This window comes from Sander lucioperca, chromosome 11 (genome assembly GCF_008315115.2).
Source record: "Sander lucioperca isolate FBNREF2018 chromosome 11, SLUC_FBN_1.2, whole genome shotgun sequence".
Classification (NCBI taxonomy): domain Eukaryota; kingdom Metazoa; phylum Chordata; class Actinopteri; order Perciformes; family Percidae; genus Sander; species Sander lucioperca.
This window is the reverse complement of record NC_050183.1, coordinates 33,633,846-33,657,389: the sequence shown is the minus strand read 5'-3', so window position 1 is coordinate 33,657,389 and position 23,544 is coordinate 33,633,846. Positions and strand designations below refer to the sequence as shown.

General features: G+C 38.9%; 5 protein-coding genes across 6 annotated transcripts; 2 read left to right on the top strand and 3 right to left on the bottom strand.

The window, feature by feature from the left end:
* Positions 1-1,390: 1,390 nt before the first annotated feature.
* Positions 1,391-7,353, bottom strand: tmco1 (transmembrane and coiled-coil domains 1). Its single transcript, XM_031318069.2, has 7 exons — positions 7,121-7,353; positions 5,447-5,524; positions 5,291-5,350; positions 5,082-5,128; positions 4,736-4,803; positions 3,889-4,033; positions 1,391-1,871 (listed from the first exon to the last, which is right to left on the bottom strand). Exons 1-7 carry the CDS (start codon positions 7,188-7,190, stop codon positions 1,773-1,775), a joined length of 567 nt encoding a protein of 188 aa, XP_031173929.1. The 5' UTR covers positions 7,191-7,353; the 3' UTR covers positions 1,391-1,772.
* Positions 7,354-8,126: 773 nt separating this feature from the next.
* uck2a (uridine-cytidine kinase 2a) lies at positions 8,127-13,187 on the top strand. The gene is made up of 7 exons (XM_031318067.2): positions 8,127-8,322; positions 9,700-9,859; positions 10,119-10,215; positions 10,657-10,799; positions 11,320-11,417; positions 11,526-11,574; positions 12,101-13,187. Exons 1-7 carry the CDS (start codon positions 8,218-8,220, stop codon positions 12,232-12,234), a joined length of 786 nt encoding a protein of 261 aa, XP_031173927.1. The 5' UTR covers positions 8,127-8,217; the 3' UTR covers positions 12,235-13,187.
* Positions 13,188-13,276: 89 nt separating this feature from the next.
* aatf (apoptosis antagonizing transcription factor) lies at positions 13,277-15,896 on the bottom strand. 2 transcript variants are annotated; one of them, XM_031318066.2, is made up of 2 exons: positions 15,467-15,896; positions 13,277-15,289 (listed from the first exon to the last, which is right to left on the bottom strand). In XM_031318066.2, exons 1-2 carry the CDS (start codon positions 15,800-15,802, stop codon positions 14,225-14,227), a joined length of 1,401 nt encoding a protein of 466 aa, XP_031173926.1. In that variant the 5' UTR covers positions 15,803-15,896; the 3' UTR covers positions 13,277-14,224. The 2 variants fall into 2 exon arrangements, with proteins under 2 accessions (XP_031173926.1, XP_031173925.1); XM_031318065.2 differs by having other exon boundaries at positions 13,277-15,895.
* A 639-nt stretch (positions 15,897-16,535) lies between these two features.
* Positions 16,536-18,589, top strand: magoh (mago homolog, exon junction complex subunit). The gene is made up of 5 exons (XM_031318070.2): positions 16,536-16,751; positions 17,085-17,143; positions 17,518-17,628; positions 17,774-17,856; positions 18,378-18,589. The coding sequence occupies exons 1-5, from the start codon at positions 16,661-16,663 to the stop codon at positions 18,475-18,477; spliced, it is 444 nt and encodes a 147-aa protein (XP_031173930.1). The 5' UTR covers positions 16,536-16,660; the 3' UTR covers positions 18,478-18,589.
* Positions 18,590-19,368: 779 nt separating this feature from the next.
* On the bottom strand, positions 19,369-23,000 carry cpt2 (carnitine palmitoyltransferase 2). Its single transcript, XM_031318064.2, has 5 exons — positions 22,629-23,000; positions 22,274-22,354; positions 22,057-22,163; positions 20,660-21,964; positions 19,369-19,994 (listed from the first exon to the last, which is right to left on the bottom strand). Exons 1-5 carry the CDS (start codon positions 22,811-22,813, stop codon positions 19,666-19,668), a joined length of 2,007 nt encoding a protein of 668 aa, XP_031173924.1. The 5' UTR covers positions 22,814-23,000; the 3' UTR covers positions 19,369-19,665.
* Positions 23,001-23,544: the final 544 nt, after the last annotated feature.

Genomic DNA, 23,544 nt, shown 5'->3' with positions numbered 1-23,544 from the left:
ACAGGACAAATACAGAGATAGAGACAAAGGTATTTTAAACACAGCTAAAGTAGTTGGCCTGGGCAGCCAAAACTACAGGTTAATGCTTCACCTTAAGCCCAGTAATGTTGCAGGCACTACAGTCCACTGACATGTCAACCATAAAGAATCTACAGATATAAACTACTGTTACTCGAGTTAACAACACAGATGTATGTGAGGATGTATTTCTAACCAAATATATGCATCATTTGACTCAGCAAAACAAGAGGAGATAAAAAAACTGGTGTGATAAAAAGTTAGGGATAAGAGACAAAAGTGCATTTTTTACCAAATGGGTATGCACCCTCAAAAAGACACTCGCTGGTTTAGTACCAAAAGCAAGGCTTGTGACTAGAAGTTTTGAGGAGTTAAAAGGCTGCGTCTCATTTCTCTATCTTACCCCTACCCCTTACCCCTAGCCCTTGGTTTGCGCGCTCCCGGGAGAGTAAGTGCTGTCCCAATACTCATTTTGGTCGAGGGGTAGGGCCAAAGAATTTCTAATACGGGCTTTGGTAGGGCTAAAGTGTCCCACATATACTCCAGAGTCTCTTCGGCTACTTGTAGCAGCAATTTGTCAAAGACAGTGTACGCTTTATCCTATGGATATAAAATTGGCATTTCTACAGGGAATGGAACTGTCATGTGACATTTACATCAAGCCTCCTCCTGAGGCTGACTGTGAAGAAACTTCACATGGGGTGCGCTCACTTTCTTCCCATCTCAGATCTATATTCCTAATGTGACGTAAAGAGCATGACAACTTCTGTTTTGTGGGACTAGGCTTTGTGGCTTTTGACAGAAAAGTTCAAGTACAGCAGTAACTAGTGTTACAGACAATCATCCACTGGTTGATGCACTCAAGTCCATAAAGTCACTGAGAAAATACTTTGGAAGTGAGCAGAATTAAAGAATTTATTCAAACCCAAAAGGTCGAGCGAGTCCTGTTGCACAACACAAAAGAACAACTTGCCATTACCCAAAAGGGTCATCAGTTCCCCAGATACTTAAGGCACTTAGTGAAGGACAATGGAAACTTGATTAAGAACAAAGCTCTGTTTCTGAGTCAAACTTAAAGGTACTCCATACTAGAGGCATATTAAAACATGTTATGTTGTGTTGTTGTCTTGTTATATTTATGTTCAATATATATAATAAGCAATATTGTGAAGATGGTATAATAAGGTTTTAGTAATGTTATTGATATGCGATGAGAGCTGACTGTCAAACATGACACCAAGGTATTGGACAAAAGAGGATGGAGTTACTGGAGTGTTGGCAATGGCTTGCTTTTTTATGGTTTACACAGTGCCAATCAGAAAAATCGCTGTTTTTGAACAAGAATAAAGATCAATTTAATAAAGTACTACTGAAGAGTAATCATAAAACTTTATTAATATGTAAGAAATAAGGATACAGACAATGTCATACAATAATACTGACAAATGGATCAGATGTTGCTGTGCCAATTAATCATTAAAATCTCATAACAATGTATAACATGCTGAATACAAGGTAGACATTTGTATCCTTTGGTAATCAATGTAATTAAGAACACATTTTTACCCTCTAATTTCTAAGTGAGACTTAAAGTTAAATAAAAACATAAAATGAGAAATCCAACAGAAGGTAGTGATACAGTAGCTGCAACAGTGTTTTCTCCAGCACTGCAGATCCAGTACCAGCTGTCCTCTGATATAGGAGCCCTGACTGCACAGTCACAGTGCAAGAACACTGTTGAACCTGTCAGATGATTAGGAAAACTTGGCTGCTTGGGGAGGAGGTCCCAGGAAGCCTCCAGCCTGTTTTGTTGCAGCTCTGGAGGGAGCGAGACCGAGCATCTTCTGAATATTCTGGAGTAAAGAAATAGAACACTCTCTCAAAAAGTGTTTACAACTGTGTATAATAACAGTGAAAAAAATAATGTCCTTCCTTCCTTGTAAAGGTGTATCAATTATTGAATTTGCCAAAGTCAATATTGTAGTTTTGGGCATGTCTACCAAAAATGTATGTCTATGCTAATGTGCCTGTTTTGATATATGGCCTGACAGTTCGGCTGGTGTGTGTGCTCGTGTTGATCTTGACAAACTGTTCTTGTTTTTGTGTTTATTAGCATTCGTATAACCAGTCCCTCCAGGATTTCGCAGCCTTTTTTTGAGATTGTTGCGCCCCAAAATGCATGATTATGCGGGAGCTTTTGTAAAAAAAATTGCGATAAAAGTTGCGATGTCTTTTGTATGTTTGTTGCAATGAAGTTGCGGGAGACAGTGAAAGTTGCGATTTTTTTTTTTTGTAGTTCTTTAAAAATAAAAAGGAAACTTGTTTTGGGGGGAATAAAACTACTCTGGGCTGAGTTTTGGCTGGTGGATTTAAGACAAAAAATAATAATTTATTGAATGAATCAAATTTGAACATATGTGTCAGTGGCTTGTTGATCTTTACATTGTAAGTTAATTTCCTAACCTGGCCTGGGACACACATTCATACGGTTTGATAAAGGACTTTAACTTATCATTGCCCTTAGAATAACGGAGAGTAGCTGTCCTCAATTTAGGTCATCATGTCGTCTCATCTGCGTTTTTTCCTGCATCCACCATGTGTGTTTGTGTGTGTGCGCGCGCATCAGTAGCGGGGGAACTGTATGAGCAGCAGCCCCGCCCGCTGCAGACAGCCGACAGGATTGAAACAGCAGCCGCTGACTTTAGAGTTAAAAAAACGTTACAGCGTACATTGATGTTAAAATGTATACAGGTTGGCAGGATGGTCTGAAATGTTTTGTACGGTGTTTCGCTGTACGTTTTGTTGCGCGATCGCGACATCGTGAAATCCTAGAGGGACTGTATAACCAACTTTTATTGTATAGGGCTAAAACTATATGTATTATTTATAGCTTAATTGTTTAGGGTGACATCCTACCACCAGTCCAGTAGGGGTGGGAATCACCAGCGGTCTCATGATTCAATATAATCGCGATACTTATGTAACGATATGATATTATTGCAATTTTAAATATAATGCAATATTCTGCGATATATTGGAATTTATTACCCTTTTTTCCAACTCCATTTCAAATTATGTCCCCAAAGGAAACTTTGTCAACATCTGTTTTATCTAAAAAGATAAATTTCTCTGTTCATCTCACTTCAATTTTATTGCTGCAAAATGGGATTGTCAAGCAGACAATCTGACCAACACATACAGTATATAATAAAAAAAAATGGATACCTGGCGTCTGTGTATCGATACAGTATTGCCACGGAAAATCTTGCGATACTATGCTGTATCGATTTTTTCCCCCACCCCTACAGTTCAGGGACAGCAGATGTAAAATAGCCTCCTGGTTACATTAGTGTACATTGTCCCTGCTCAATAAACCTGAAATAAGTATCCACACTAGTGGTCTGTGAGGCTGTTGTAAATATATTGATAATATATTTGAGTTACTGTGCTTTAGGATTAATACTAACATTTCAACATGCTGAGCATGCTTAGTATGCTAACATGCTAATGGAGCATGTTTGATACCCAAAGTATGATGCCCATTGCTTGTGTCCCAACCGGCAGCATCAGATTGCCGCCCAACAAGAGCCAGGGTCTGTAAAAGGGTGGGGGGATTGTTGGGTCTTTGTAAATTATAGAGTGTGGTCTTGACCTACTCTATATGTAAAGTGTCCTGAGATAACTCCTGTTGTGATTTGACACTATAAATAAAATTGAATTGAAATGCTCAGAAACTGTAGCGTTTCCTTCAGAAACCTATGATTCCCTCCAATATAATACAGGCCATGACATCCATAACTGTATAGTGACATACAGTAAAAGGAATCAACCCCACCCCGAGTCTAAAGATGTTGCAAGGGTGGAAGTTACCTGTCTGATGGACATGGTGCAGAGGATGTAGAGGAAGATAAAGGAGCAGTCAGTGTAATCCTCCCCCAGCAGGTTTCGATGCGACAGTCCCTGGATGTAGGACAGCGGCACGAATGGCAATTTGGCCACTACTCTTCCATCAAAGCTGGACAAAACAAAAAGGCATGTTAATAGTGGAATGAAGAAGTTTGCTACAAGTATATTATATGTACTTTTGTCAAACGCAAACAAAAATTCCTTATCTCTCAGTGACCAATACAGACAAAGTCATCACTTTAGAGCTTGATTTATACTTCTGCGTAAAATCTACAGCGTTGCTACATACGTAGGTACGTGGCGACACGAACCTACGCCAGAACCTACACCGTAGCCTGACGTGCACCTTTCGAAAAATGTAACTACACGTACGTCGCCGCTCAGCCGTGGCTTGGTAGCGTTGCATTTCCCCCCTACTAATTTCCTGGTTCTCCTTCTCCATAAACAACATGACATCAAGGAGAGGGTTAACTTTTCCAGCTACAGATTTTCCACCTTGGTCAGAAAGCACAGAGGTGACTTTGTTTCTCTCACTATGACTCTAGAGTCACTTCTCGCTCCGAAGCTAATCACCGTCACTCTCTCACTTTCTCCCTTGCTCTATCACCCACTCCCCACACACACACACACACCAGTGCACAAGTATAACATCAGGCCACTTACGTAGGCAACGGCGAAAGCTCTGCGTGGAGCCTCCGCAGAACCATAAATCAAACTTAAGGTTGGCCGAGTGGCTAAGGCACAAAAACTGTGTTTGTTTTTTTTAATTAAAAGATCAATCCAATGTACAGTAACTACGTGTAACACTTACATGGAGTTGAACATGCCCATCAAAGCTGTAAAGCAGAAGCCTATAGCGAACATTGACTTCATGCGCACCTACAATCAAACATAAGATACAATGGAAATTTAAAATTAGATCACATTAGACTAAAGTTTGGCAATACTGAGACATTTGAATATCAATGTATTTTTTAATATTGATAATGTAAAAGTGCAGTTAAGCCTGTTAATGTTGCTATACAAAATGTATTCTAATTACATCCAAAACAACCAAAATCCCAGACATGATTTCATTTCATATGGCAATATATTGATGGATTTAACTCTAAGCTTAAGCATTACATATGTATTTATTGTAACAAATTGTCCCTCACCATAGACAAGTCTCTGTTGTTGTTCTTCAGTTTCTCTTCCTGTCTTTCTGTAATACATTCAGAGACATATCACTTATCAAGGAACAGTGTCAATGTGAGGAAAATGGCTGTTCATAAGAGCAGAGTGTGTCAAGATTTTTTCTTTCAATTTGTCAAGGTTTGCTTAAACGCAACTTATTACTTAGCCATTTTGTTTACTGGTTTCTTACCAATTTTCTTCTTCTGCTGACGTCCGGCAGATTCTGTGATAGTTTCCTTTTTCTTCTCAACTAAAAACAAGCAACAGAGAATGCATTAAACAGTCTACATGAAACTAATCAATGCAGACAATACATTAGTATGAGGGTCACATAGGAGTCACTTACGTTTTTTGCTTTGTTTTTCTACTTCAGCCTTTAACCTCTTGTACTTTTCAGTGCGATACACTAAAACCCAGGTAATCCCTGAGAAGAAAAAAAATCAGAAGAGGTTTGTAAGTAAAATATTATGGTGCAACATAGGGTTGGGCAACATACACAGTAAAATTATATAAATGTCAGATTTTTCCAGTATTTGATATATATTTATTGGTTTAGCCAACTGTAGATATTTCTGTCTGATTATTTTATCAATAAGCAGTTATTCAGATTTCCCAGAAATGGTTTTGTATCATCATATATAGGGTACTGATATCACAATACAATTGCATAGACTGTCATTTAGAATTTCATACATATTGCATACTGCTAGTGCAACAGTGTGGAGGTGTTTATTTGTTAACATTGTTTAATTAAGCAGTTTCATTGTAAAAACAGTCATGCCAAAAAGGAGTGGCCTTCTTGGTTTGTTTGTTTTATGTCAAAGTAGAATTAAAAGTCTGATGCTAAATTGCACCTAATTCCCAATCTATGCTCTTGGAAATTCAAGGGCACAAGACAAATTAATTAATTAATTGAATTTTGATCACGATTTTGGTCGAGGAAAAACAATTATTTTTCACATTACGTTTTGCAAGTAAACTTATTTTGTCTTGTGTTTTTAAAAGGACACACATACTTTCGCCAAAGGTTAACTCACTTAACCAATATTTGAATATATTTTTTATATTATTTATTTTAAGGGTAATTTAAAGTTAAACGGGGAAAGTATTAAGGGAAATTCCGCAGTTCAAGGTTTTTTCACTGCTGATTTGTTTAACTGGTTTTTTTTCAGTTAAATAAATGCAACATCTTTCCAAAAGTCAATGAGTAATCGTGTTAAATAATCGTGATTTTAATACTGACCAAAATAATTGATCAGAATCGATTTTTCATAATCGAGCAGCCCTACTGTCTTGAATTTTCCTGCATTAAAAGAGTTGCTCAGCAGCTGAATTTAAAGTCTTGTAGTTTTTCACTGCTCCTGAATGCCAAGAAGGGGGAGGTTTAATAAAGCCCTTTGGATTAAGCTACAAAACAACTTTTACAAAGAACAAAATGTGGCTAACCCTGTTTGGGAAACAAATAGATGAGAATAGGAGTATATAAATCCCATCTAACAAAGTCATATGACCATGTTAGAACAATACAACTTCGGTAACTGTTTTAACTTGAACGATTTTATTTTAATTTCTGTTCTCCTTAATTAGGGTGGGTAAAATGCAGAGGACGAGTTTCCCAGAGGAAATGAATAAAGCATAGTTGATACCTAACAAGCGTTTCAACCATTGACCTTTCAACACGTTTCTCGTGACTGTTAAATTCAAAAAAGGGTTTACTCCTTGCGCTGTCTGACCATCGATGTGTCTGACGTGTAAATGTCAGGTCAAGTATTAGCTAGCTTTGTTGGCTAAATTCGCTGGCTAGCTAGCACACTGCTGGTCCTCAAAAGCACCAAAGTAGTAATTTAATAATATTAATAACGTTAACAATTTCCCCCGCTATGTAACTCAAAATGGTGTAAAAAAAACAAAAAACAAAACAAGTAACGTATCATTATGGTTTGTCTTTCTTGGACGATAAAATAATAAAATACATTCCTGCTTAAGCTGCCTGTCGAACTGTTAGGAGGATTACACTCACCTTCGGCTAATAGCGCTGTACAAACAGAGATGAACACGATTAGAATAGTGTCTGCAAACATGGTGCTCATGGTGGTAGGCTCCCGTTTACTATCCCGTTTATCCGATAGCAGAGAGAAATAGACAATTTGTTATTAGAGGTTACACCATGAGCACATTACATAGGTCTAAAATTCATAATGCTATGTCAGCGTTAGCTTAGTGAGGTCATACGTGTGAAAAGTACTTCCGGGTCAACGGTATCACCCAAAATGAAATATATGATAAAAAGTAATTTATAATATTCCCAGAGGGGAATTCAGTTGTTGTGTAGTGTTAAATATTTAACAATAATACAAAGCAATTGAACGGTTCTATAATAAAATGTATTTATTTAGCTCATAGTCTGAGTTTTTGAGAATGGTGTAGGCGGATTATTTTGGCATAGGTTACCGTAAATTGCAAGGTGATGTGCACCCAAAAACAGTGAAATAAATGTCCTAAAGTAAATGCTTTTATCTCAAATGTGGTAATAGAAACAAGTAATGAAAGTAGGCGAATGGAGAGCTGAGGGTTTAATAGACTAAAACAGTCTATTTTTATAAAAACTTCACAATTCACAATTGGAAAAATTACAAAGAAAGGCTACACTCTTGACTTACTAATTGACTAACATATTTAACGTAATATACCTAACTCTGATTTCATCATCATCATCATCATCATCATCAACATCATCATCATCATCATCATCATCATATTCATGCATAATCAGACCACCACTTATTTTTTTATTTAGGCCTATTTATGTATTGCCAGAAAAAGTGCAAGGTAGCCTATACAAGGAAAAAGGAAGGACAATAACGTTTTCTCAATCTGAATCTAAGATGTCCATATGTTGAATGTTTTTAAAGCCTTTTTGTTATGGGATTTAGAAATTAAATTTAGCCTATGTAGGCTAATGTTCAAACTCCTGGAGGCAGACCACCACTTATCATCATCGCTTCCATGCCCATTAACGTCAGCCTCATCATCGTCACCATCATCAAATGGGAGGAGCGCAGGCACCCCAGTGTGTGTTGTAGGTTGTAGAGGGCCGCATCGCGCTGCAGATGAAGCATGACAGGCGATTGCGAGACAAAGCCAGGTGACCAAGACGAAAATGAAAGTATTAATCGGCATCCTTTCCTCATTGGTGTGGCTGGAGGGACAGCCAGTGGCAAGGTGGGTATTTATATCATAATAAAGGTTTTTTTTTTATTTATAAGGTGTTTGTTGTATTTCACTAGCCTATATGTGTGGGGCGAGACAAATGGATTTGTTTTTGGAAATTTAAAGATGACGCGCATTTTGTATTTTCTTTTGTAAAATAATCGTAACGTTATCATATTTTGTTATGTTTCTGTTTGATAAATTGCAGTGATTGTGTTGCTTGGTAATTGACGTAGCCTATACGCCGCCCGACAGCATGTCAAAACAAGAACATGTGCTTATTTAAAATATAGGCTACCTTTTCTTAGATGCTTAATAAAGTAGTGTGATAGGCCTAAATGGAAATCAGACTTAAGGTCTCATATCAGGATCAGAGTAAAATCAGATGATGTCAGTTAATTTGCATCAGCTGCCCAGAGTCTGCCGGCTATGATGAAAATGAGACAAAAAAAACAAAAACAAACCAAAAACACATTGAAAACTCAAACTCCACAATCTTGCATATAAGCAGATTGGCAGACTGGCTAGTATCAAGTTGTGATGCTGCCTTCACCCCATTTAACTGGATGGCTCATTAGCATTACAATTCATGTCTTCATTGTCATGAGAGACTTACTCTTAATATCTGCATTATCATATTTTATTCTGTATTCAATATTTTTGTATGTAAGTGTTCTCTTTTGAAGAGCAGAAATGGATGCATTAGATTTATATTTTGTTGCACAGTTGCTTTGCAGAGTAGATCATCAGGATACAAAACCAAAGGCAAAATTAAAGTCTTTATTTTTTTCTTAATGTGTGACAAATGTGGTCATTTAAATGCCAGAGGTAGAAGCAAAGTAAGCAGTCCTGCCTGCAAGCCACCGTAACAGTTTAAACCTGGCAGGTATATAAATGTAGTTGTTATTGAAGTAGGCTGGTCCTTGACGTTAGTTATGTAGGTGACACTAGGATGATTCTATAGGTGATTAAATCAACAAAACTTGATTCAACAGACAGTTGTTTGTGGGTGTAACTTCCTGATACTATGCCCCCTTTTTCCCTTAAGACTAACTGCTCACAGAACCACCTGCTTTCCCACGCATGTTATCTGAATGTGGAGTAAACTGCAATCTTTTGTTTTGTGTAGGCCTATGTGACTTTCTGTGAGTGCATTCTTTCTGCCAGGTCCAGATATGATATGAAAATCCAAGTTGCAAGACTTTAAATACAATATGGATCAACATACTTCCAGACCATGAAGACATGCGCAAACTAAATGAAAGCATAAATTAAAGTGTATGCGTTGGTTTAATTTGTACATACAACCACTCATGTTCCAAAAGCGGAAGGTTGCGGTGAATAAGGGACCAGTATTTTGTCATACTATTTTGTTCTTCTGTGTGACAGTCGTCGGTGTGCAGCAAGATCATGGATCTGCTGGGCCAGAACGAGATTGACCACCACCAGCGGCAAGTTGCCATCCTCAGCCAAGACAGCTTCTACAGGGTCCTCACCCTAGAGCAGAAGGCCAAGGCACTCAAGGGCCAGTTCAACTTCGACCACCCAGGTATGTTGATAATCCATCATCACATGCTTCATTGTATTCATGCATCATCTGGCAGCAGGGTAATCAAGGATAGAAGTCTGTTGGTCTGAAACAGCTCTCTTGCTGGGAAACATTTGCCTTGTGTATTCAGTTTTGATATGTGATTCCAGCAATTAAGTCATATGTGTTTCAGGATCTTGATGTGTGTGGTTTGCTTGGTGATATTTCATCCTGCTAGAGAAATAATTTCAACTGTTTTGTACTCTTTCCTTCTGTATAGATGCATTTGACAATGACCTCATAATCACGACTTTGTGGAACATCAAGGAGGGAAAAACAGTACACATCCCCGTTTATGACTTTGTTTCCCATTCCAGGTGAATGAGTCTGCTACATACAGAGACATATAACAGGTGTATTGCACCCATAGATGTCTGGAAGGGGGGCAAACATATTTGAAAATCTGGATCACATCACAGTATGCTATGGAAAATGGTCGTCCGTAATACAAAGTATATGTAATTGTAGTAAATTGACTAAAACATGCAGAAGTACGGGTGTGGTCCCTTTTTTTTTTTTTACTTTTGTTTTGCTGTTTTTCTCTTGTGTTGCTCTGAAACGATGACTAATTAAACACTGAAAGATTTTCATTGTAGCTTTAAAGCGAGACTTTTGAAAAAAGAAATGACACGTTTTTCCCTTTTTACAAAAGAATAGTTCAATAAAACGAACAATTGCTCAGTTCAGTACAGTCTTTGGGTCAGCAAATGTAGGCACACTTTAAAGTGTTTTTACATTTAATGTCTTTTGTATGGCAGGAAGGAAGAGACGGTGACAGTGTACCCTGCTGATGTGGTGTTGTTTGAGGGCATCCTGATGTTCTATTCTCAGGAGATCCGAGACTTATTCCAAATGAAACTGTTTGTGGACACCGACGCAGATACACGTCTATCTCGAAGAGGTGAAATGTACAAGCATGACTTGACAAATCCCTTCAGTTTCTAAACACAAGAGGCAGGAAACTAAATTAAAGATAGTTAGACATTTCAGGAAATACACTTATTTGCTTTCTTGCTGAGAATAAGATGTGAAGATTGATACCACTCAGGTCTGTAAAGTAAATTTGAAGCTACCACCGGAAAGTGGTTAGCTTAGCCAAAAAAATTGGAAGCAGTGGGAAAACGCTAGACTGGCTGTGTCAAAAGGCAATACAATATTTGTTTATTTAATCTTTACAAAAATAAGTGTAAAAAAAAAAAATATATGACACTTTGTGGTTTTATGGGGAGCTATATACTAAGATATTCTTGGAGTCTTTTTGATTGAACAAACTGGCGGTAGTTTCATATTTACCGTACAGACACAAAATTCATTCACAATAATTCTCGACAAACAAGCGAAAGCATTTTTTTTTTTTCTCAATGTCAAATTATTGGTATACCTTTTTTAAAGATAACTTCCCTGGTCTCATTTTCCCCCAGTGCTGCGTGATATAAGTGAACGTGGACGGGACTTGGAAAGCGTTCTAGCACAGTACATTACTTTTGTCAAGCCTGCATTTGAGGAGTTCTGTCTGCCAGTAAGTGCTATTCTACATGTGCTGTACTGCCCAAATCCTTTGGATGGTTGTGTTCTTCAGCTTTGACTCATGGTCAAACCCTTTGTCCTTTTTATTGATGCTGTTTAGACAAAGAAATATGCTGATGTGATCATACCGAGAGGAGTTGACAATCTTGGTGAGTATTTGGGCTTTTGGAGCTCAGAGATGGTACTAAAGAAATTGAAACACAGCTGTGTTTAGTGGCCTCTAAACTGGGAATTGTTTTTAAAAACTAAAGAAGCAAAAGCTGCTGGGAGAACAAAACGTGTGTGTGTGTGTGTGTGTGTGTGTGTGTTTTAACAACTGGCCTTTTAAAAATAAAAATCTGCCTGCCTCTATGGGAATTTAACATAGGGGTGTACTCACTTTTGTTGCCAGCGGTTTAGACATTAATGGCTGTATTATTTTGAGGGGACAGCACATTTACACTGTTATACAAACTGTACACTTAATACTTCACATTGTAGCAAAGTGTAATTTCTTCAGTGTTGTCCCATTAAAAGATATAATGAAATATTTACTAAAATGTGAGGGGTGTACTCACTTTTGTGAAATACTGTGTATATATAGCATGTGTGTATATATATATATATATATATATATATATATATATATATATATATATATATATAACCACACATTCTCTTTGTCTCTTAATACAGTTGCCATAAATCTCATAGTTCAGCACATCCAGGATATTTTAAACGGTGGTTTGACCAAACGGCTGAACGGGTGCATTAATGGTCATGGAACAACAAAGAACCAGCCAAACGATTCCAGCAGTCAGCTCCACTGAGCAGCTCTCCCCAAAGAGAGAAAGGAGGGTTTACCGGTACATGCCAAATTTGCTCTACCTTGCGGCTAACAAGGCAGGAGTAATTTGCCAGGGAATCAAAAGGCCTCTTTTTGCTATCCTTTGTGTAGCTGGTTTAAAGCATTCGTATTCAGTTCTAGTTTTCTCTATAGCTTGTGTACTGTATGAGATGGAAGAATAGAAATACAAAGGGACTAACTTGTAATTTAATTTAAAACTGCTGCTTGCCTTTAACACAGCACTGAAACTAATTAAAGAAGTTTTTGTGTCTAAAAAAGTTTCAACACATGACCGCCTTTAACCATACAATAAATGGAGTGTAGCAATATACTGTTTTACAGCCTTACCCTATCTCACTACCGTTAAAGGCTAATTCCCTTTATCAATGCAACCTGACAATTTTTTTTTTCAAGCGCTGTATTGAAATAATGTACTATAGATTGAAATTTTTTGTTTGTTTCACGTTGCCCCAAGCTGCACTTGCTTTGTCTTGTCTAAAACTAACAAACTAAATACGTTATTAGTCAAATAAAACAACTGATTCCCACCTCAAATCATCTTGATGTATGACATCACCAAAAAATATTTGTACCGTCTTTGTGGACTGATTTTTTTTATTTCAATGTGATACTGACATTACATTAATTCATTTAATAAGATGTTGGTAACAAAGAACAATGACTTATGTTATGAAATTACATTAAGTTATTAAGTATTACTTTTCTTTGATTCCCATAAACTTGAATCGTCAGATACTAATGTATGCAATGTTCATGTGAAATACACTGAAAGTGTTACTAAATGCATTGAACTATAAAATGTCAAGTTAAAGATACCCAATGTTAATCTGTTCTGTAAATGATGTTTAATGGAGTTTTCTTCCTGTATACATTTTTCACATGATAAAGTTCTCAGGTACTGTTTGCTTGAAGTGACCCATCTGTCACTTCCAAATTCTTGAATTTGATCTAAAAAAAATATACATTTGTTTTCAAGACATGTGTTGTTGTTTTTTTAACTGTTCTATTTAACTCTAAATCTAGACATTAAGAGAAATGCCACATGATTGGTGCTATATTGTAAGGTTGAACATTTAACTTGCTTTTAATTTCCAAATACTGTGGAGTAATGTAGTGGCAATGAGGCTGTAGCAACCTTTGGTCATATCCTCTTGTTTTTTGTGGAAATTTGGGGGTGCAGGCAAGGATTAGATAAACCGCTTGAATTAGCTTCTTCCACACTAAGTTTAAGTAATAAGACTTGAACACTGTGTATGACAAGTCATAATTTCTGCTATGAAAAAGCCATATCCAGTATTTTTTTTTTTTTTGTGATAGTGAAAAACCTAACAAAAACTACATTTTTTTTTTGGAAAATGTTGCTGTTTATCTGTCACTGCCAATAAGGTTCATTCTAAAAATGCAGGTTTTTTTTTATCGTGTCCTGTTAAAGCAGTGAAATTTGTTGAATCTTGTATAGTTACTGGAAAACAGTATGCTATTAAGATATAAGTATACCATACAGTTTCCATGTTGTATGGAATTGGGACACATAAGTAAGTACAGTTCACTTTTTAAAGAAAAGGTCATACAATTTGAAGTGCACACTTTACTTGAATCATATGAGACTTGGTGATAGAAGAAAAAATAGATATACTTTGTTTTTCTTTAAATCCACTTAACAGTCATTAGGCATTTTGTTTTGTTGGAAACACTCATGTATTGCATGTTTTATCAAAAATTGCTCATGGCTCAGGCAAAAAGACATAACTGAAAATGTTGCTCTGTATAAAATGTATTAATGAAGAATTATGTCCCCTGCAAGTCCATATTCTGTCAAGCTTCTCATGCCAAAAAGCAGGCCCAGTTTCTGTCCTAACACAAACTGCTACTCTGCGTCATTCAAGGGTGAAGAAAAGGCACTGCCTACATCCTAAAACTTTAGCATGTGCCCCCACAGTCTCTCCTTCACATCACTCCCTGATTGTGGAGTTCTGACCAAAGAGGCCACGATACAGTTCACTGCGTGCATCGTCACTCACTGAGCTGTGGTCAATAGGAGCCATAAAATTGACCAGCTTACTGTGGATGTGGAATCTGACTTTACGGCCCTTGCTGGCTTTGGTATCTACCTTCTTCTTGATCTTGCTGCGCAATTTCTGGATGGCCAGCCACTGCCTGCCCATAGCCACCTGATCATTGGGGTCAGCTGCACTTGTCTTGCGTTCAATCAGCTCTCTTAGAAGCTGGTGGTAGAAATCATCATCATCAAATATATCTTCATCCAGATCCTTTAGATGTGTGTTTGCTTTCAGCTGTTCCACCTCCTCTCCCTCTGTGGAGACAGTTTCAGAAGTGAGAACAGAGGCCTCTTTTTTTCCCAGGACTCTGTATTCTGAGCGTCGGGTCTGGGTGCGTCGCACCAGCCTTTCCTTGTCCATCATCACCTGCTCCACCTGGGTCAATATGTTTCTGTCGAACGCCCCAAAACCCTTGCTGCTTTTGCCCATAGTCAGTCTGGTTTTATCATGCCACTTTTGCAACGTGGCATTACAGTAAGGCTGGAAAGCAGCAAACCGTTTGGCCATGAAGTCCGGGTACTCTGCCATCTGTAGTTTTCGTTTAGGCGCGCCGTCCTCCTGCACAGACCCTTTTTCATCCTCATTATCATCACTGTTTATCTCCTCGTCTTCACCCTGAGTTTTCGTCTTCCCTTGAGTGATGCTCCTCGTGTTTGCATTCTGATACAGCGTCTGGTCGTGAAGCTCAAGGAGGGATCTTTGAAGAGCTTTCAAAGCTTTGTGGGTGTTTTTCAGCTCCCCCGCAAGTTCGGCTCCACCTCTCCTCTTGAACTCTGGGAAGGTCAGCGGCTGTGGAAGCTGGTTGGCAGTCACCAGAGCTTTCTGTATTTTGATTCGACCCTCAAGCATTTGGTCCCACAGGGCCAGCTGGTTCTTCACAGCATCCCCTTTCTCAACTTCTTCGTCTACTTTCTCTTGAGAAAATGTGCGGACAGTTCTCTCATCCTCGTCGTCTTCACCATTGTCTTCCGTCTCGTCGTCATCTTCATCGCTGCCTTCAGTCTCCTCGCCACTGTCATCATCTTCACTCACTCCCAGGTCATCCATGCCCTCTGTCAGTTTGTGGAAGTCCACTCCCTGAGGAAATGCAATTTGAGCACCTAGTTGTGCATCACTGCCCACCGACTCCTCATTTTCATCATCATCATCATCATCAGCTTCTTCATCCCCTAAAGAATCCTCTTCTTCATCTTGCTCTTCTATGCTGCCCTCCTCCTCACCAGATTCATCAATATCCATCAGTAGCTGTTTACGAGAGACTGTCTTCCCCACATACCGTCTGTCCGTTTCTGAGAGCAGAGATGTATTGTGCTTCCGCAGTGCACTTAGGCCCCCATCTTCATCGTCGTCCTCGTTGAATCTTTCTATCACTTTGGCTTTAGTCGCCTCGTCATCGTCATCCTCTGGATCTGCAAATTTAGGCAAAGGATTCAACAAATCCTCTAGCTCCTGAGAAAATGAGCCTGCCATGGGTAAACGTTTATAAAAACCACACGTGTAGTCAAGACCGATCCTAGGAGCGGAAAGTGATGACGCTAGTAATATGCGACGACCGTTAAAGTCATAGGATGACAAACCTGAGTAGCGTCTTTCAGGCAGAACTTTTTTCAGACAGTGTATGAAGTCCTTCTCTTATAACATATTATATAATCACATCCACGATAAAATCCTGAGCAGAACCAACCACCAACATTAACCAGTGACTGCTTAATTAAAGAAGTAATAATATTTTCGGACCAACAACTAAAGTAAGTTGAACTGGAGTCAAATCAGACCAAAAACTGAAAGGTAAAAAGAAATCAAACTGAAAAGTTCAAAATAAATATATTCACAAACGTATTAAGTTTTATATTTTGACACTGAAGAAATCTCGCTTCGTGAATGTGAAGTTTGCCCATGAGACACAGTATTTTTGTATGGAATTATGGATTTGAGTATTGTTAGACCACAGTCTATGTGATAGACTCTAAATTCAATGATAAAACCCTACTTTATGTACATTTCACTCAGCTTAATATGGCAATTTGAGTATGATGAGTATGAGTATAATGTTAATGAATTTATTTCAGGGATAGTAAATCCTCGTCCATAGCATATTAATGCTATTAAACATTCGCATAATAATCTTTAATACAACCATGATAAATACGGTCCTAAGTATATAGTAAGAACTTCCTGAAAGACAAATTTCGGGGCACAAAAGTCTTAAAAACCGGGTGACCCTCTACGCATGCGTATATTGATGGTGAGACACTTCACTAGCTTTTCTTGCTAGCTGAGTTTTGTTACGCAGACTTCACCAGAAAGAGTACTTTCTGGAGAGTAAAGATGTCAACAAGTGACTTCTATTTGAGGTATTATGTTGGGCACAAGGGAAAGTTTGGACACGAGTTCCTGGAATTTGAATTCAGACCTGACGGTAAGTTCAGTTTGGCGGTAATACGAATGTTTTAGCTCTCCTGCGTCTAAGCTAACTTCGCTAGCCACCCGGTAATGGCTAGGCCGCAGCGGATTTAAAATGAGTTGCGAGCGCCAAATTATCTCTTTGGTTTCCACTTTAATGATAAGAGTTGATGTCTAGACTAAATTCATACCGCAAAAATATTAATTATAAATGCAGTAATGTTAAAAGTAATATATCCTGAGCGTTAGGCGCCATGTGGCCTGTAGGGTAACGTTAACAAACGCATGGGTTTGGTTAAAGTGATGCATTGTTTTGAATTTCCACTGTAAATAGAACATTTTTTTGCAGGTAAACTGAGGTACGCAAACAACAGCAACTACAAGAATGACGTCATGATCAGGAAAGAGGTAAGTCATAATTATAAACACGTTGCTGTTGGAGTAACTGAATAATTTGAAGTCCATGATTTTTGGATTTCTGTCGTTGTCTTTCATTGACATTATAAATGGCATAGCAGGTATTTTTCTGAGATATTGTTTCAAAGTGCTTTCATGCAGTATTGTATGTAACAAGGGATGGGTGTAGTGCTCATTTATTAAGGGGCTTTATAATGATGATCACCCAAGCAGAGATATTATTTCTGTTAAAACACAGTACACGTATTTAGATAATCAACATCTAAAAATGTATATATTCTCACGTTATAAATGTATGGCCCAGCTTCACACATGTACAAAGTGTAACTGATGAAAACTCATGTTTGTTCTGTGTACCAACCCAGGCATATGTACACAAAAGTGTGATGGAGGAGCTGAAGAGAATCATTGATGACAGTGAGATCACCAAGGAAGATGATGCTCTGTGGCCGCCTCCTGACAGAGTTGGCAGACAGGTTTGTGACTCAATTCACCATCAGACCTATGTTATCTCTAGTTCTGTAGTAGGACTGTAGTAAATCAACTCTGCATTGGATAATTTGACCAGACGTTTTTGAAGCCTTAAAAATAAGTTGCCCGTTTTTGTCCTAATTTTCACAGGAATTGGAGATCGTCATTGGAGACGAGCACATTTCATTCACAACCTCCAAAATTGGCTCTTTGATTGACGTCAACCAGTCAAAGTAAGCGCTTTATTCAGGAGTTGGGAAAGTAGGCACTAGGGGTGTGAATCTTCACTGGTCTCACGATTCGATTACTAATATCTAGTCAACTATCCAATTCGATATCACAATGCGTCACCTCCTCAATGTTATTTATTGCTACACATGGTTTTCATCAACAAATTCAAGAAGTCATATATATGAACTCCCCTTTCTATTGTATCTGCACTTAAAAAAGGCACTTCCTGAATGTAGTGGAGTCTAAACACAGCAGAAAACATACAAAAGGCAGATGTGGCCGCCAGTACCTCCCATGAACTTCTCTACATTTAGTTTTACATGGTTGTCTCTCTTTACTGAAAGAAAAACACATTTGATACATTTTCATTGCGCCCCTAAAATTCTCAATGCGCTCCTAAATTTTTCTACTTAGGAGCACATGTGCTCCTTGGGGAAAAAAGTTAGCATTGAGCCCTGCCTAGTAGGCACTGTATATTTGTCAATAACAAAAGGGTTTAACTTTTTAAATTGCATTGTTTCAGGGACCCTGAAGGTCTTCGCGTGTTCTACTACCTGGTGCAAGATCTGAAATGCCTGGTCTTCAGTCTCATCGGCCTACATTTCAAGATCAAGCCTATCTAAATGTGGAATTTGATCGTTTTAATTGCTTTAGCTAATGTTTTGTTGTACCGCATTTGTACATTTGCTTTTGGTGGAACTGTTTATTTTAAATAAAAAGGGTCAGAAAAATGTATTGCTTGTCTAAGCTACTTGTATTTCATTACAAGTGTCCTTTGCTGGTATTAACAGTCTTAACATTTCTAATGAGAATTGTATTGTCTGTTCTATTACATTGTGTATAGAAATAACATTTTTAGTGAAATAGCTATTTTAAATGGGAAGATGTTCTTGCAACACACATGGAAAAATGGAGCAAATGTAATGGAGTTTTAATTTAAAATACATTCAAACACTAAGCATGAATAATATTAACATTAATAAAACTAATAGTTATTACAGTGACTCACTGCAATTGCGCTGTTAAAAATCACATTTTGATTAGGCACAGTCTGACTCATTAAACTAATCTGTATTGCAGAGAAAATCTACATCTGACAAGCCCAGTAAATATGACCAGCACTCTGGAAAAAAAAAAAAACCCACCCCCAAATCCTTGTGTCGGTTTGTTTCGTGGTGCAGGTTGGCGCAGTTTGTTTTTATGCTGTTTGTGGAGCCTGGGCTGTCTACAGAGACTGCGTTTTTTTACAGTGTGTTCAGGGGACCGGCAGCTAGCGGATAGTGAGGAGATGATTGCTGTATGTGACAATGTTGTAGCCTAAAAAACATGTGACATCACTTAGAGCACCTTTAAAGGTGGAGTCAGCTATTCTAATCCAATATACTTTGTTTAATTAGGCGAATATCTCCTCAAGGTCTGCTAGATGTCTCTGTGTGGGCTGAAAACAAATCCAGTGTTCATACAAAGCCCTGGCTCTGTAAATGGGAAACAAACTCGGCTCGGACTGACAACTCCACATTTAGGAGACGGTCTTGGAAAGCCAGTGGATTTAATCAGTTTAAGTGGAAAGCTAACATTTTTTCCAGTATTTTATATTCAATTTGGTTTTCATGATACATGTTATGACTTCTGTCCGCAGTCGAAGGTGGACACTAGAAACATCACATTAATTTCTATGAATTAACAAAATCACCCGTTTGTACCTACAGTAATATCCAAACCCATTCTAGAAATACATTTAAAGTTCCAAACTTCCCAGAGAAGTTAATCAGCAATTTGGGAACTTAGAATAATGGCAAAACACTTGTTTGTTAGCCGAGTGGCTTTCCTTCCAGGACAGTAAAAATGTCCTCTAAGGACTTGTAGACACACTGCAGGAATTCGTGGACGTTGCGAGCCGGGTAGCTGGAAACATTGCAGCCGATCCAGTCGTCATGGACACCGTAGCCAACACCAAACCCATCAGGCACCACTGGGGCAAAGCCACCAAGGTTCACAGCTGGACTGGTGAGGGTGCTGGTGGAGAGGATGTTGTGGTTGATGGCAACATAAGCTGGGTCTGTGTACAGGCTGTGCAGAGCCTGGTTCTTTGAATAGGCCAGGTATCTTAGGGCAAACAGGTGACGGTCAAAACCTTGGCCTGGTGAGAGCAATAAAAGAAGTGATTAGTACAGCAGACCAAAGGTGTGTGTGTTTTGAGACCAGCTTTGTCTTCAATTGCCCATTTACCCTTTAATCTAAAATATTTTTGTCTTGTGCACAGATTAACTGGTGCAACCCAGTCATTATCTTAGTAGATATACATTCTTTCCTGTTAATAAATTACCTAAGCCCCTTATAAAAATTACCAACAGCAAAGGTTAAGTGTAGGGCTGAAAGATAAATTGTTTTCAAATCAAAATCGCGATTTGAAAGAATGATTAATCGAATGTGAATATTTAGTCACAGATTGTTTACAGAAATGTCCTATTTTCAGTGGATTTTTCATTTATGTTGTATTACTTCATTTAACATGATCATAGAAGGTGCAATATGTAGATACTGCAATTGACCTGAGGCATATCAGAAATTTCAGTTTACAGGAAAGATTTAAGATACAGGATATTTTTTTATTATCATAACTTTAGCTTTTGTGAAAGATGTTCTGTGTTTGACTGTTCAACGTTCCATGCTTATTAAAAGAAAAAAAACATATTGCGGGCAATTCGTATCTATGTTCTCATCCTTGCATAAGAATATAGAGCAGTTTTGATGGTGTTTCATGTTGCAACCATTTAAATACATGTTGAAATGTCCTGTACTCACCCATAGCTGCTTCTTTGGTGAGCTGTCCATGATATTTAGAGCATTCACTCAGCATAGCCTGTAGTTGCTCCACACTGTGTTGGCCTGGTTGGCAAACAAAGGCACGTGAACATCGTTCAGTGTGTATGGTGGCTGGCCGGATGGTCTCTGTGCGCCCATGCTTGAACGCCGCAGTGCTACAGGACTCATATGTGGCTACTGTCTGTCCATACTGCCTCAGAAAACCCATTTGAAAAGCCAGCTGGGCTATAGCATCTGGACTCAACTTGCTCTTCTTTAACTTTTCCTTGCCACCTTTTTTGAACTCCATTGCATCAATGGTGAGTTTCGATACAGCCGAGTCAAAGTTCTCCTTAGCTTTTTTGATGCCATTCTCTAGCTCACGGTCCAGGTTGAACTGCAGTCTGCGCACAGCAGAGGCTGAATCCACAGCAGCAGCAGCAGAGCCCGGGTGTACCAGTGGCTGCTCCGTTGTGTCTTTGAAGATCTCATTTTGAAAGCGAAGCACTGCTACGCCATCGCCCCAGGAGTGCTCAAAATTGATGGCTGCCTGTCCATCTTTGGTCAGAATGATGCTGAAGGACTTGTCGTACCACCGATTGCAGCCGTCGCCATGCAGCATGTTATGGGAAATTTGAATATGGTCCCTCATGCTTTCATCGTCCAGACTGAGACAGAAAAGGGCGCTGTCAACAATCCGTAAATCCTCTACATTTCCAGCAGCTGTCAGCTTCTCCCTCAGCCCAGCCCACACATCCCTGTTTTCACTGGTCAGGACTCCGAGAGGAAAGGCAGGCGCTGGCGTCAGGTCAGACAAAATGTAATTCAAGTGGGACTGGATCTCTGCAGGCTTCACCAAATTACCATCCCTGTCTACAATGTCAAACACATACATGTTGCCTTTCCTCATAACTAGGAGATGTCGTGCTTTCTCATCAGTAAAGAGCTCGTCTCTACCACTCTTGGGAATCCGAGTTGAGTTGAAGAGGCGAAAGTACTGAGACATGTCCAGGGGGTAAGCATTCACCATGTAAGCTCCATACCAAGACAGTGAAGACGGTACCCAGCGGATAAACCTTTTAAAGCCATCTGTGTCACTCTTTGCCGGGTTGAGGTGAAAAACTTCTGGCTCCAGTAATCCGGCTCGCAGTGTTTTCATGAAGCGCACTGCCGAACAAACCATATTTGTCGCCCGCACAAGCTGGTCATTGTACTCCGTTTTAGGGTCAGGATTGAAGGACATGAAGGGGTTGAAGTTCAGCACCACAGATTCGCGAGCAGAAAGATACATGTCAAACCATGGGCCTGAAAGAAAATAAGTTTTCGACCAGATTAATTACTGACTGTATGTTAAATACACAAATTGAGAGTAGTTATTGTCAGAATGGCACATTCACCTGATATGTAGCTTGTGTGCATATTCTTTTTGTCCTGAGCTACCAGTTCCTCATGCAGCTGTTTCCCCACACCATTCTGGAAATCTTTTGCAAGTTTCTCTGTTGTTCTAAAATACACAATTAAGATTGCTGCAGGTAAGATTCAAGTAGTTAGTATTGGTCAGTAAGTTTTAAATATTTGAAATTAAAAAGGTGGATTTTCTTTATAAAAACTCACCTGAACTGGTCAACATCCAGCAGAGGCCTCTGCGCAGCTAAATACCTTTTGACAGTATCCTCCAACTTTGGTATGGGTAGCCTAAACAATTTTTTAAAACGGTACAAACAGTAAATGTTATGTCAGTAGATGGCCCCCAAGTGGTCATCGACCAAAAACCAGTGTGCACTTTCACCTACATTCATCTAAAAGCTTAATGGGTCACCTTCTTTAACTTAGAAACACATTGCTACAGCCACCAGACATCTCCAAGGTAGTTTAGATTCAAAACAGACCAGTTATGTTGAATGAAAGCGATATTCTAGGGTAATGTAAAAAAAAATAAAATAATAATAATTCACATTTAGCTCCTTACCTGGGTAAACTCTTCTGGTAATGCATCGATGGTACAACACTTTGGTGCAAATACTCGGTTGAAGACCCTTTTTTGCTGCTGTAGTTTCGCTTATCGATGCCCAGAGCAGAAGTTAAATGAATTAAAGTTACGCTTCCGGATTTCCTCAGAGATGTAAAGCTTTGCATCGAAAGCAGGCTGGCCATGGTGCTAACTAGCGAACTGAATACCTACTGGGGTGTTATCGACATAAAGCACACCGGCTGAAGCTAATGGACAAAAGCAAAAACCTAAAGAGACATCCGTGTCACAGCTGTCACTCTACGATAACTAATGTTAGCCAACATTAGCAACTTGCACTCTTCTTCTTCTTCTTCTTCTTCTTCTTCCTTGGTTCCGGCAGTGTAGATGCTGTTAAACGAACTACTGCCATCCACCGGTCAAAGCTTGAATAGAGTCTTTATACAGTCCTGTTAGCCTGGTTGACACCAGACCCTTCTCAGTTGTAACCATAGACCAGGGGTGGCCAACCAGTTAGGTATGAAGAGCCACAAAAAAAAACGCACCATAGCAAAAAGCCACACAACACAGGCACGTCCACACTACAACAGCAACAGTGTCTTCCAGATCTAATGTCATGTCATGTCATGTCATAAATACATAGCAGTTTTCATAGTTTTTTTTCTCACTTAGATTGACTCAGTGGGAAACCTGACCGTCTTTGTTATCCACAATCCTTTTCAGGTCTTGCTTAAACTCGGTTGTGGCCACTTGAAGAACTCTCTCACTCATTTCTCACTAAAGGGGCTTTCAAACAATCGGATTCAGCAGTGAAAGGGTTAACGAGGAAGGTGATCTGTGGCCGCTGTTTTTCCTCAGGTTGCAGAATCTATCCTCAAAACTCTGCTGCATTATTTTCCATTTTAAAATAATTGGC

Bases quoted from the DNA above. Each gene is read 5' to 3' on its own strand.
- tmco1 (XM_031318069.2), bottom strand. From the start codon at position 7,190: ATGAGCACCATGTTTGCAGACACTATTCTAATCGTGTTCATCTCTGTT. The intron at 5,525-7,120 runs GTGAGTGTAATC...TTTTCTTCTCAG, and splicing joins TACAGCGCTATTAGCCGAAG to GGATTACCTGGGTTTTAGTG. The intron at 4,804-5,081 runs GTGAGGGACAAT...GTTTGATTGTAG, and splicing joins ACAACAGAGACTTGTCTATG to GTGCGCATGAAGTCAATGTT.
- uck2a (XM_031318067.2), top strand. From the start codon at position 8,218: ATGACAGGCGATTGCGAGACAAAGCCAGGTGACCAAGACGAAAATGAA. The intron at 8,323-9,699 runs GTGGGTATTTAT...TCTGTGTGACAG, and splicing joins GAGGGACAGCCAGTGGCAAG to TCGTCGGTGTGCAGCAAGAT. The intron at 11,418-11,525 runs GTAAGTGCTATT...GATGCTGTTTAG, and splicing joins TTGAGGAGTTCTGTCTGCCA to ACAAAGAAATATGCTGATGT.
- aatf (XM_031318065.2), bottom strand. From the start codon at position 15,802: ATGGCAGGCTCATTTTCTCAGGAGCTAGAGGATTTGTTGAATCCTTTG.
- magoh (XM_031318070.2), top strand. From the start codon at position 16,661: ATGTCAACAAGTGACTTCTATTTGAGGTATTATGTTGGGCACAAGGGA. The intron at 16,752-17,084 runs GTAAGTTCAGTT...ATTTTTTTGCAG, and splicing joins ATTTGAATTCAGACCTGACG to GTAAACTGAGGTACGCAAAC. The intron at 17,144-17,517 runs GTAAGTCATAAT...GTACCAACCCAG, and splicing joins ACGTCATGATCAGGAAAGAG to GCATATGTACACAAAAGTGT.
- cpt2 (XM_031318064.2), bottom strand. From the start codon at position 22,813: ATGGCCAGCCTGCTTTCGATGCAAAGCTTTACATCTCTGAGGAAATCC. The intron at 22,164-22,273 runs GTGAGTTTTTAT...TGTGTATTTTAG, and splicing joins CTGGATGTTGACCAGTTCAG to AACAACAGAGAAACTTGCAA. The intron at 21,965-22,056 runs GTGAATGTGCCA...ATTTTCTTTCAG, and splicing joins GCACACAAGCTACATATCAG to GCCCATGGTTTGACATGTAT.